The sequence below is a fragment of the Pavona decussata genome, unplaced genomic scaffold, assembly GCF_977016875.1.
Source record: "Pavona decussata unplaced genomic scaffold, jaPavDecu1.1 SCAFFOLD_78, whole genome shotgun sequence".
NCBI lineage: Eukaryota > Metazoa > Cnidaria > Anthozoa > Scleractinia > Agariciidae > Pavona > Pavona decussata.
Genome location: NW_028145496.1, coordinates 2,942,912 through 2,955,923, shown reverse-complemented (window position 1 = coordinate 2,955,923; position 13,012 = coordinate 2,942,912). Strand labels below are relative to the sequence as shown.

The 13,012-nt window shown below is 39.3% G+C and overlaps 1 protein-coding gene across 1 annotated transcript; it reads right to left on the bottom strand.

The window, feature by feature from the left end:
* Positions 1 to 479: 479 nt before the first annotated feature.
* On the bottom strand, positions 480 to 11,522 carry LOC146476352 (uncharacterized). The gene is made up of 4 exons (XM_085114900.1): positions 10,970 to 11,522; positions 5,432 to 5,516; positions 1,643 to 4,122; positions 480 to 746 (listed from the first exon to the last, which is right to left on the bottom strand). The coding sequence occupies exons 1-4, from the start codon at positions 11,267 to 11,269 to the stop codon at positions 540 to 542; spliced, it is 3,072 nt and encodes a 1,023-aa protein (XP_084971026.1). The 5' UTR covers positions 11,270 to 11,522; the 3' UTR covers positions 480 to 539.
* Positions 11,523 to 13,012: the final 1,490 nt, after the last annotated feature.

Below are 13,012 nucleotides of genomic sequence, written 5' to 3'. Positions count from 1 at the left end.
AAAGGTTAAGAACACAAAACGAAGATACTAGATAACACAAAATCATATGATGCTCTGGCAAAAAAGGACGCTAACCGCTTTTTAATATGCGCGTGGTGCATGATACTAAAAGGTCCGATTACAAACCCAATCAAAACAAAGATAAACATTGTAAACAAGATTGTAACTAAGGTAAAAAAAAATATGAAATCAAAACTAATCAAAATAGGCTATTGTTCTGATGCCCTTAACAAAATTTATTTCTATAAATTTGCAGTGTTTAGAAGTCCTAAAAATGCCACTTCCTTTCGCGGGTGGTGTGTAACTACTCGGTAATTCACAACTAACCTTTTAGAGTCCTATAATATCTCCCGGACAGTTGACTACATTTCCTAAAATAGTTTTCTTCTTATTTTAGCGGAATGTCTCTTGTATGGAGGATCACATTTTGCAAAACAAAATTATACCAATCTTGTTTCAACAGAGAAAATTCTAACAAAATTGTTTATTGGACTGATAGTTATAGTCAAACATACTGTCTCCTTTCCACACAATAGCAATCATGACGTGGTATTAAACTGCTCAAGGTAATCAATGACTTCCTCCATGTTTGGTCTGAGAATACGATCCCTTTCAAGGCAACGTTGCGCTAGACTTTGAAACACGTGGCTCGTTATACATGCAACTTGTTCTTTGCGCCTCTCAGGATCTGGCAGTTCCCGGATGCACATTTCACAAAGAAGGACTCCAAAGCTGTAAACATCAATCTGAAATATCAACGACAACCATTATACAAGACTTATCGCCAAAATTAGGGACGTTATATTTCACCAAAGTTGGACAAATCTTCCTGATATGCGACTACAATCATGCCGGAAAGATACTTGGTAAAGCTAATCACTTTCTCGTACCTTATAATATAATTTCCCCTTTCTGTCAACACTCCACTTCCCCCTTACCGATTGTTGCAACGATACAATATCGAGTTGGGGACGGTAGGGAAGGGGCAGGAGTCCCAGAATAAGTCTTAGATAGATTTGACTTCTTAGAATAAATGAAACATTCTTACCAGCTGCAAGCTGCCTCAATCAGATTGAGCGTTGATTGTTACTTCTGATGATCTTCTATCGACGCCGCTGACTGAGGAGAAGACGGGATATTAAAGGATGGCTTATAAAGGAACTGTGTTATTGCCTCAGTGGTAGAGTCATAACCAGCTACAATGGCCGGTTCAACAAACATCTTAGAGGCAACGACCGTACGATCTTGCAACACGGTCTACAAAATAACTAAGTAATGCTAATGGCGGAAATTGTCATGATCACAGTCAGTTATGAGGGTCTTAAGACGACGCTTCCAAACATTTAACGAAATTTTACTCAATCTAGATCCAACTCCTTGAACCTGTTATTTCAGACTCACTTTAACCTGATCTCAACCATTCTGGATCCAGTTCTGATATTACCAATAGAATACGTATAATACGTGAAAGTATTTCAATATACACGTACGTATTAATATGTCAAAAAATTTTGAGGACTTTTTGTGTTGGCTCAAGGATGAGTATCAAAGCATTACCAAAGAAAGATTAATGGTCAAAACTCTACTCTTACTAATTACTGCCTCTGTAAACGTAATTAATTCCAATGACGTCAGGACTAACCTTAGTTGTTTGTTTTATAGAAAGTGCTTCCGGTGCGCTGTAAATAGGGGCCCCAGGAGCAATCGTTTTAGAGTGCTGTGTGAAATTCACAGTACCGTAATCTGATACTTTGCCTCTCCATTGGTCCTTCTGTCGCCATAGCAACACATTAGCGCTGCTTATGTCACGGTGAATGATGGAAGGTTTCCTCGGTTTCTCCTTGTGCAAGTAATTCAGTGCTAGAGCTACATCTAGACAGATAACGGAGACTTCTGTATCGGTGAGATGCCGTTCGTCTATCAACGCTCGTAAACTTGTTTCCATAAGCTCGGTGACAAACAAAGGGTTTCCCTCATCATTTGTTGCTCCAATGAATTGCAATAAGCAAGGATGGCGGCATCTTGAAGCCATGTTCATTTCTCTTAAGAATTTATTTCTATTACAAGGCGAGAGAATAGATTCATAAAGTTGCTTCACGGCTACAGCACAGCGGTGATATTTCCCTTCAACAACCCTCCCCCACCCACCTTGTCCAAGTTGTTTTCCACCAATTTCAATTTCACTCCGGTCTATGATCCAGTCAGCTGAGCAGACCGAATTATTTGCTGAATTTTCTTCTTCGTTGTTCGCTCCTGGCAGGCGAAGTACGTGTTGCTCTTCCACTCTTAACTGGTAATGTTCCCCTTCTTCTCGCAAGTCGGTTAGACGTTGTTCCATGATTGTCATTTCTCGCTCGTTTATTGTCAACTGATTTTGCAGACGGCTGACACGTTGCTGTTCTGCTCTTAACATTCTTTGTAAAGTCGCCACGTTTGTGTCTTTTTCTCCTAATTGTTCGCGCAACTCAATCATTTGCTGTTCCACCGTTCTCATTTGTTGCTCGTTTGTTGTCAACTGTCTTCGTAGATCAGCGATTCGTTGGTGTTCGGCCCTAGCCTCTCCTTGTGCAGTCACCAGGCTTGCGTCTTTTTCTTCTAACTGTTCGCGCAAGTCAGTCAATTGTTGTTCCCCTTTTCTTATTTCTTCGTCCTTACTCCGCAGCTCGCTTTGCAGATCAATGACTTGTCGTCGTCCTGTTTCTATTTCCTCTTGTAAAGCGTCTTTTTCTTCTAACTGTTCGCGGAACTCAATCATTTGCTGTTCTATCGCTCTCATTTCCTGCTCGTTTGTTGTCAACTGTCTTTGTAGATCAGTGACTCGTTGGTGTTCTGCCCTAGCCTCTCCTTGTGCAGTGACCAGGTTTGCGTCTTTTTCTTCTAACTTTTCGCGCAAGTCAGTCAATTGTTGTTCCCCTTTTCTTATTTCTTCGTCCTTACTCCGCAGCTCGCTTTGCAGATCAATGACTTGTCGTCGTCCTGTTTCTATTTCCTCTTGTAAAGTTGCGTCTTTTTCTTCTAACTGTTCGCGCAACTCAATCATTTGCTGTTCCATCGTTCTCATTTCTTGCTCGTTTGTTGTCAACTGTCTTTGTAGATCAGTGACTCGTTGGTGTTCTGCCCTAGCCTCTCCTTGTGCAGTCACCAGGTTTGCGTCTTTTTCTTCTAACTTTTCGTGCAAGTCAGTCAATTGTTGTTCCCCTTTTCTTATTTCTTCGTCCTTACTCCGCAGCTCGCTTTGCAGATCAATGACTTGTTGTCGTCCTGTTTCTATTTCATCTGGTAAAGTTGCGTCTTTTTCTTCTAACTGTTCGCGCAAGTCATTAATTTCCAGTTCCATCGCTCTTATTTGTTGCTCGTTTGTTCTTAACTTGTTTTGGAGATCGCGGACCCGTTGCTGCTTCCTTTGCAATATTTCCCCTTGTCTGGAAAAATTAGTCGATTGTTCTCTTGTCATTCTTATTTCTTCTTCCTTTGCGCTCAACTGATTTTGCAGATCAGTAAGTTGTTGCTGTCTTGTAGCTATCTCCTTCTGTAAAGTTGCCATATTTCCGTCCTTCTCAAGGATTTGACCTCGCGTGTAACTCAGTTGTTCTGACATTGTACTCATTTCTTGTTCGTTGGCTCTCAACTCACCCTGCAGGTCAATGATACGTTGTCGGTCCACATTTACCTGCTCCTTTAAAGCCATTTCTTGAATGCACTTTTCTTCTAGCTGTTTTTGCAAGTCAGTCAATTGTTCCTCCAACTCTTGCAGTTCCTTTTCTTGTCCAGCAATCTCTTCTTTCTTGCTTCCTGAGGGTTTTCGCAAAAAATCTTCGCCTTTGTTATCTTTCAACGGTTCTTTTAAGCAAACCTTCCCTTCATTTGGTAGTCCGCCAATATTGCGAACCAATTTTTGTTGTTGTCTCGTCTTCTGTGAGGGCGATTCTTTTGTTTTTGTTTGAAGCTTTGCCTTTCTTCTTGCGTTGCTAACTTTTGTATTCAGCTGTTTGTGCAATAATTGGTCACTGTTCTTTCCTTCTTTGCCCTTTGATTGTGCACGACTATAAGCTGCTTCTTTCTTTTTCAGTTGCTTCGATGAACACGCTCTATCTCCTTTGACACCCCTGTTATGCTTCATACCTTGTCAACAAAAGAAATGAAATTAGTAATACTACAGTAGTACTACAACAATGGGATTGCGAATGAAAAAACGGACTGAATGCGATGGTCATTCACTTAGTCACAAATGATATTGCGGCTACTATTTTTTACAATGGTTCTTCAAAGAGCGGCCGGTAACATTATCCAATGGAAAAGCCACTATCTTGAGGATAAAATGCACTGTAACGAATATGCATCTTCCCTGATGAATAGTGATTCATCTTATGTATCCATTTATCCTTTCTTTGAACAACTAGGGCCTGATTATCACCCTCTAGACCTGCGGCCTTTAACAACTCAAGGAAAACTCAATAAGCCAGAAACACGGGGCGGGGGAGCCCTGGGAACGAGGTTTAATCTTGTTGAGATTTCTCATGGAGTCATGGCCAACAAGTTTTATACGGCCAAATTAACTTCAAACTACAGACGGCAGACTGATCCTAACGTCGGGGCTGGCGAACTTGATAGAAATAAACAAAGGCTACAATAACTGATATATCCCCATCCCCCCCCCCCCCCCCCCCGTTAGAAATGTTTGCTCGATCGTACGCTAGATGGCATTGTATATATGTTTGATTAATTACTGCGTATTTTGCGATATTGTCAATGAACTTTGTAGGGATAATTTGAGAGTCGAGCTAGTCGACATGGAAGGCATAGACACTCTCTCACAAATGGGTGCTCGAGTGGGTTCAAACAGTGACGTTTTTCACCAGCAATGCACGTTTTCCACAGAAAATAATCAAATCCTTGCTGACGTCATTGTTTAAATTTTTCCTCATTAGCATACGATTTAACTCATAGAAGCCGTGGCCGTATATATGAACTAAATGCAAAAGTTGAAAGAGCTCATTAAGTTGAGCGATTTGTGCAATTTTCAGCTCTTTGCAAGCAATATTGAAGGAAATATCAGCCATAAAAAACTGCGAAATTGCTGGGTCGCAAAAAAGTTAATGAGCCATACAATCTCCGTAAAATTTCGAATTTTAAGAGGAGAAATTCTCCGAAACCATTCGATGTATTGGGCTCAAATTTTATGAAAAATGAAACTGTTAAGCCCTTTCAATATTCAGAGTTTTCATTTTATTGTTGTCATCTGATAGTTATAAGCATATGTTAATGAGGCAAAAAGTGTAAACAATGATTCGCCTATAGAGGCTCTAGGGGTCTTGTGCCGTTTATAAAAGGCACATTTTTTCTCGTATCCAGAAAGCTTAAGGTCGTAAATTTACGGCTCATGCAGATATGCCACTTGTGTGACTTCAATTTTCAACATTTAGATATTTACCTCCAGCTTCTGATTCTCTTTTAGCTCTTTTAGCTCCTTCTCGTTTCTCCGGACCTTTGCGACAATCATTCTTAAAATGACCATCCTGCAAATAAAGAAATTTTTCAACTTCGATGATTCTGGTATTGTTTTCTGCTACTGATACAGCCTAATACCGCGCCCTTGACCACATCTCTCACAGTTCAGAAAGCTGAAAAAAGATATTTTCTGGGTATGAGAGGAACGAAGTGTACCCCTTATCTAATCTGCGCAGTATCGGTAGACAAAAGAAAAACACTGTAGACTTCATGGGGTCTGCGCACGCATTTGAAGACCAAATCAATCCAACGAGTGCCGTCGGTGTCTACACACACAGTCTCCTCTCTCTCTCTCTCTCTCTCTCTCTCTCTCTCTCTCTCTCTCTCTCTCTCTCTCTCTCTCTCTCTCTCTCTCTCTCTCTCTCTCTCTCTCTCTCTCTCTCTCTCTCTCTGTCTCTCTCTCTCTCTCTCTGTCTCTCTCTCTCTGTCTCTCTCTCTCTCTCTCTCTCTCTCTCTCTCTCTCTCTCTCTCTCTCTCTCTCTCTCTCTCTCTCTCTCTCTCTCTCTCTCTCTCTCTCTCTCTCTCTCTCTCTCTCTCTCTCTCTCTCTCTCTCTCTCTTTCTCTCTCTCTCTCTAGATAAGTTCTAGATAAGCTCCGGAAAGTACGCATGATTTACAAGATACTACTTTTGATTACATGCGGTTTGATCACGTGGCTGGATATACATATTGGCCAGTTTTTTTTTCCGTTTTTTCCTTTTGTGATGTTTTTGTTTTTGCCGCAAATTAGTATTAAGCTTTTAAGACACATCCTTAGAGTGCTAATGACGCAAAGGTCACTTATCTTCATTATATAAAGATGGGGTTTCGTACTTAAGAAATTCTATTACAATAAATGTTCAGCCGACTACGAGAAACGAAAATACAAACTGAGAAAATGCTTGTCTAAAGCTATGCATAATTCAAAATCTCGTTGAAGTAAAAGGCCTAGGGCTGATAGTGTCTTAAGCCTCTTGAGGATTGAGTATGGCCCTCTTCACTACCGAAATTTTAAGAGAGATAAATAAAACTAATTGCCTGAGGGAAGACAAGGGCAATTTGGGACCTCTATGAGCCTCTCCAAGAGCTAGGGAAGAGCTTCACTGGTGGCTGGGGACTTTGCTTGCAGACTTATATTACAAGGTCAACCTGAGTTTCACATCCAAGCAGACCCGCCTCAACCCACCACATTAGTACTGTGGAGTTATTAGCTGTACGTTTGATCCTGAAGGCCTTATGAGGGGAATGCACAAACTTGGACGTTCGTATCCAATGTGACAAACACTACAGCAGTCCGTTATATTAACAATATGGGTGAAACAAAATCTCGTGACTGTAGTTGGGTCATCACACAAATATGGATCAATGCTTTGAATACAATATCTTGCTAGTGACACAATTACCAGGATATGAGAATACTGTAGCAGATACAGAATTCAAACATTTCCGATATACCAAAGACATGTCGCTCTACCGCCGCAATGTGGTTTGAGTTTGTTGTTGGTTCTCGTCCTTCCTCTAACAGGTTTTTCTCCTGGTACTCCAGTTTTCCCCTCTCCTCAAAAACCAAACATTTCCAAATTCCAATTCCATCTGAAGAGTGTCCCCGTACTGTAAAGCGCATTTGATCACCTCGTCATTAAATTATGAGCTATACAAATTTATAAATTTAATTTAATTTTTTAATTTAAGATTTGCATTACCATAGCCATACCGACAAACGATACAAGGTGTCTTTAGTGAAAACAATGTTACATCGCGCGTACGCTCTATGTTCCACAACAGAAACTTTCAATTTAGAATGTAACAAATTGCGCTCAATTTTCAGTCGCCTAGATTATCCTAGGGCTCTCATAGATTCCATCATTAGTAATTTTCTTCGTAATGTATCGGAACAGGCAGCGGAAGAGAAGCCTGAAGGCGGTCGTAAGATCAGAATTATCCTCCCTTTTAAGGATCAAGTAGCTGCCAATGCGGTTCGCAGGCAATTTAACGACCTAAGTAATAAGATTGGCCCCATATTGCAGCCAGTTTTTGTTAGTAGGAAATTAGAACATGATCTTAAGCCTAGGGAAGTTAAGCTGTCGATTGTGAATCAGCAATGCGTTGTTTACTGTTTCTCATGTGATCTGTGCGATGCAGATTATGTCGGCTATACAGCCAGACACCTTTTTCAACGCGTTGCTGAGCACAAGAACTCGGCAATTGGCAAACATTTTCTTGAAGCTCACGGGAGCAAACACCTATTGAATCAGGGCCATTTTAACATCTTGAGAAAGTGTCGGAGCAAATTTGATTGTTTGGTATTTGAAATGCTGTACATCAAGAAACTTAAGCCTTGCTTGAACACTCAAACGGACTCTATACGTGCGAAACTTTTTGTTTAACCGGTAGCATTCTTCAATGCTACTATTTTAATTAATATCTATTGTCCATTTTTGTATTTATAGCCGCAATCTTGCATTTTTAATTTCACTTGATAATGATGTAATGTACATCGAAACGTCGTGTTTTTTAACCTTTTTATAATGTTTTTACGAAATGTTTTATCGCAATTTTTTATAGTCAAATGTTTTTCTAAGTCTTTGCTTCTTCGTAATTTAAGATTTGATCGCCCAATCATTGACTTGTTTACATCTGTCTTAATAAATAGACCACTGGAAAAACATTTTTCTTTTCTGCATTCCCTCCTTTTAGCCTGATTGGGAGATTTCTAGAGAAGAGTCAAGCAAAAAGGGTCCATTGAAATTTTGCTAGTACGTTTATAGGCAAACCTACCAAACCTGGTACCTACTGTTGATTAAACCAGCAAAAGGCTATTACCACTTTCGGGGTGTCATCAGCGACACCCACTATTAGCCTGTCATTTATGCGGTGACCTAACAAGAACAGAAGGTTTCCTGAAAACGCGACCAACGTTATCTTGCAATCCTGGCGTCAGTTATCTCAGAAACAATATTGGACACATCAGAAAATGGCTTAATTTATATTCTCAGAGACAAGATAATCCAGTGCGGCCAAGTGCAGGTGTAGCTGTAGAATTCTTAACAACCCTGTGCGAGTATGGATGAGTTACAGCAGTACAAAACCTAGCAATATGTACTCTGGCTGCAATATTAGATAGACCTGACTCAGTATATGCTATTTTTGGTGATTACCCTGACGTTGAATTTTTTATGAATGGCATCGTCCAAAACAGTTATAACAAGGTTAGATAACTTAACACATACAGATCTATAACAACTCACCGATTCGACGGTACTTTCATTGCAGCAAAAACGAAATTTACACGCTGCAGCAAAATGACTTTATATCCCTCTCGTTTCCTTTAAGCGGCAAATGTTGAGAGGTGTCACGTATTAGGGAGCATTTTTCCCCATAACGACAAGAAAATCGAGGAAAACCTTGCAAGTGATGCATTGGTTGTGTACTTTTGAGTGAACGGGCAACAGGTAGCCAATTATTCACAGGATTTCGGTCATTTTTGCCCGCTCGCGGAGCTCTCTGTTTAAGATGGAAAGTTCTCTTACGGCCTATGAACTCGTAGCAATAACGACTCCCTTCGATTTCTAGTTTCCCATTTCAAGAAAACATCAAATTCTGGATGCGTTCGCTTGGAATTATAACTCAATTTCATAGCACTGTTATTAAGAGTTGCCCTCTAGTTGAATGATTGTTTGGGTCGTTTAACAATAGCCCTCGGCGAAATAGACAAACTTGGCAAATCTTGTTATCAATCAATCAATCAATCAATCAATCAATCAATCAATCAATCAATCAATCAATCAATCAATCAATCAATCAATCAATCAATCAATCAACCAATCAATCAATCAATCAGTCAGTCAATCAATCAATCAATCAATCAATCAATCGTTATTGTTTGTACAATACATTGCAATACATACCTAACTACCTAACTTGAAGGATAAATACAATAAAACTTTTAAAGTTAATTTTCACTGATTAAAATAGTCACAAAAAAATCTTTCCCATTGAATGAAATTTGAAATTTTTTTAAATTGGGTCATTGTCTAATCTCTTAAGAGATCCTGTTCTATAGTGTAGTCTCCCTTTTGCAGACTTAGTTCTTGGTCTGGGGATATAACAATTTGTAAGATTGTAGGAATGTACACTTGAAACATTAGTGAAATTCGACACAAGTACGATGGAGAAGGAGTATTATGGACTTTATACATAACAACAACCAGCAGGTTTAGTCTTTGCAATTCTAGCTTTTCCCAGACAAGAACATCCAACAGATCACTTGAATGGTTGTCAAAACAAGAAAAAGTAACAATTCTAGCAGCTCTATTCTGTAGCTTTTGGAGTTTGTCAGATAAACCCTTCCTAATATTGCCCCATACACGGGACTACAGTAATTAAAATAGCGCATTGCAAGTGCACTGGACATATTTTGTCTAGTTTCTTGCCGACCTTGGTCCGGTTTTCATAGGATACCTGTCATTTAACTGCGTGGTTGTGTAGGTTTATTTGGGTTTTCCTAGCTGAGTAGTAGACGGAATACTGAAAGTTCACACGGTCGGTTAACCGAAACATTTCTGCAAAATCAGAGTATCATACTTCGAACATTCGAGCTCATAGGCTCAAAGGTGTAGTTCACTTTTGAGTTGAATTGTTAGTTGTTGCCTGTTTAATGCAGTTGTGAACAGTTAAGTGTCTCAGTTGTGTTAGCGAGATGCAGCTGTAGAGGAGCAGTTGTGGCCACTATCAGCTTAGAAAGCCAAGTAAAGAAAACACAAAAATGTAACTAAGAGTCTTGTTACCTCTAGTCTTTAACCAAGCGAGTGCCCAACAGAACACTGAGCTCTTTGCAAGGGCTGTTCCATTTCTACTTGTTACATTAAAATTGCATGGTTCGTTGCTTCTAAATTTATGTTCAGTATCAAATATTTTCAAACGAAAGTTATGGTTATATCTTAGGGATAGAAACCCCTCAGAATTCGCCATTGAGTTCGATCAATGATCAAGTTACTGATATCATCTATCAAGTTGGTTGCACTAACAATTCAAATCGCACATCATCGCAGACACAATCACATTATAACTGAAAGAAGTGCGTTAGTTTGCGATTAAACAATGATTTCCGTCCGTGACGCTGTTTTGGCATTTAAATTTGACTGGATGCGCGCCTCGCTACCTTAGCGATCGGTTCACGGTCGTTCATGACTGCAATCTGTGCAATCGAGATTATCTCCACGCACATCCAGTGTACAACCAATAATACGCAGCGTTTGAACATTCCACCCTAGTGTGAAAATAACGTTGGAGAATGGATAGCGATTTATTTTCGAAAAGTGGATCCTTCTTAGCTGTAACTTAAAAACGTAGAAACTACTTCTTTTATATTCCACATGAAATCGATTTCTATGTACTGATCCGGAGTATTTTCATAAATATTAAGGATACGTTTAAATAGTATTCAATCTAAATTATTCAGTGTATCATTGTTCTGAACTTGCCTTTGGTTGTCTGTGACGTTGTCCCTCTGCGCGTTGACCGCTCTTTTCCGCTGGTAGCCTGCTTTGCAGACGAACTAGAAGCATTTCGTTTTCGGTGAGGGAGAGTTGAGACAATTTTTCTTTTAATCCTTTTCCATGCAGTTCGAGGCGCACTTCCTCACCCTTACAAACGTACTCAGATTTCTCAGCTTGTTTGATGGTACGTCGCCGCAATTCCGAATTGCCGTCCGATATCTTTTCTGAAGCTCGTGGATTATTCACTACTTTAAGAAGTACAGACGTATCCTTCGATTTCTCCATAGTAAGGAGCGAAACAGCGAAATTCAAATGGAAGAATTGTAGAAAAGGAACCGTGTTTAGCGCATGAGAATCAACCAGTACAAGATTTCACCATCTTCCGTGAAATTCAAATTATCAGCTTTGCTTCAGCGCAACCGGATGGCGTCCGATCAGTGACCTTTGACAAGTAAAAAAAAAAGAGAAAAAACTCACTATATCGGGAAAATGTTACGTTATTACTGCCATTAATAATGGCTGAATAAAACCATCTAATTTTTCATCGTTCTTACATTAATGTAGTCGCTATGAAATGGAACGTTATCCACAATGGCTTAATATTTGTAGTTTAACGTTGATGCGTTGATTCAGGAATGTTGTCAGAGCTTAAAGTGTATATGACAGATTTTTTAATTTGCTTGATCAAATCTTCAAGTTGTTCTCGAATGAAAATCAAACTTCCTGATCATTTGTTCATTTCCGCGTTTAAGGAGTGTAAAAGTGTCAAATTTCACATCCGGTTGGTTACAAAACCGCGCAAGACGGTAGACTGGGAATAGTAGGGCTGTGACGTCATTACAGGAATATTCCTCAGTTGTTTTTTGTGTGCGGAGGAGGAAAACTGTGTGGACGAAATTTTGAATGGGAATATTAAATACACAGAATGAAACAACTGAGGAATAAAGAAACTGCAAGACTAAGCGTTTCTGTATTGACGTCACAACACTCCTATCCCAGTCTCCCGTCTTACGTTGTATTGTAGCCAACCGGAAGTGACAGCTGATTGTAACCGCCTCAAACGTGCGGAAGAATGATTGATAAGGAATTTTTTTTCTATTTTCATACTAGACAACATAATCATTTGATCAAGAAAAAACAATTCTGTCATATACACTATAAGGAATAACAACTAGTTTACATATGCAGCGCAAAACCCATTGCAATTCTATTCGTACTCCACTAGTATTTCTTCCAAGAACCTCAAATGGGTAGGTTTTTTCTAGTGGGTGATACGTTAATGTCCTTAAACTACAGGACCCAGTTGTTCAAAGTCCGATTAAGCTAATCCTGGGTTAATGTGAACTATAACTCGAGTTTAATTACTAACCAACAGCGATTTTTCCAAAATATTCTTGTCCCTCAGTTTTAACTCAGACTTTCCTTTGCCATTAGCTTAAAATAAGCTTCCAAAAGCATGTTTCACGGGCGAGTTGAAAACCTCGGTTAACTTTTAATTCTGGCTTAGCGTTAATCGGCTTTCGAACAACCGGGCCCAGAAGATTACATTAATTATCTTGTGCTTGTCTAAACTACACAGAAATCAGAAATCGAAAACCAAATAAAAATAAATGATTAGAACTGTTTTAGTATCCGACGTGATTACTTTAATTTGAAATTAGATCATTTATTTCGTGAAGAAACTGAGCTAATTGAGACAAGATTCATAGTTTCCTTTAGACCTCCTGGCCATCTTCTTTCCTTTTCCTCACTATCACTACTTTTTTCTTCTTTCCTTTGTTTTGTGTTTGTGTCTGAAGCGTGTATGTCGTAGGTGTAAAACTAATAATAACAGCTAAAATGCGCGGGAAGGTACCGCGAAAAGTAGGAAATACAATCTTTGTTTAATTTTTTGGGGATTTTGAAAACTTATGTATACGTAAGTGCCTGGAGAGGGACAACTCGGGTCAAAGAGAGGCAAAAATTTATAAATAAAGCAAAATGAAATAGTACCCAAAAATCCTTAATCCATTCGTAGTTTTTAACCAT

Coding starts and splice junctions, on each gene's coding strand:
- LOC146476352 (XM_085114900.1), bottom strand. CDS start 11,269: ATGGAGAAATCGAAGGATACGTCTGTACTTCTTAAAGTAGTGAATAAT. Junction 5,517..10,969: donor AACGTCACAGACAACCAAAG/GCAAGTTCAGAA, acceptor CTTTATTTGCAG/GATGGTCATTTTAAGAATGA. Junction 747..1,642: donor CTATAAAACAAACAACTAAG/GTTAGTCCTGAC, acceptor TTGATATTTCAG/ATTGATGTTTACAGCTTTGG.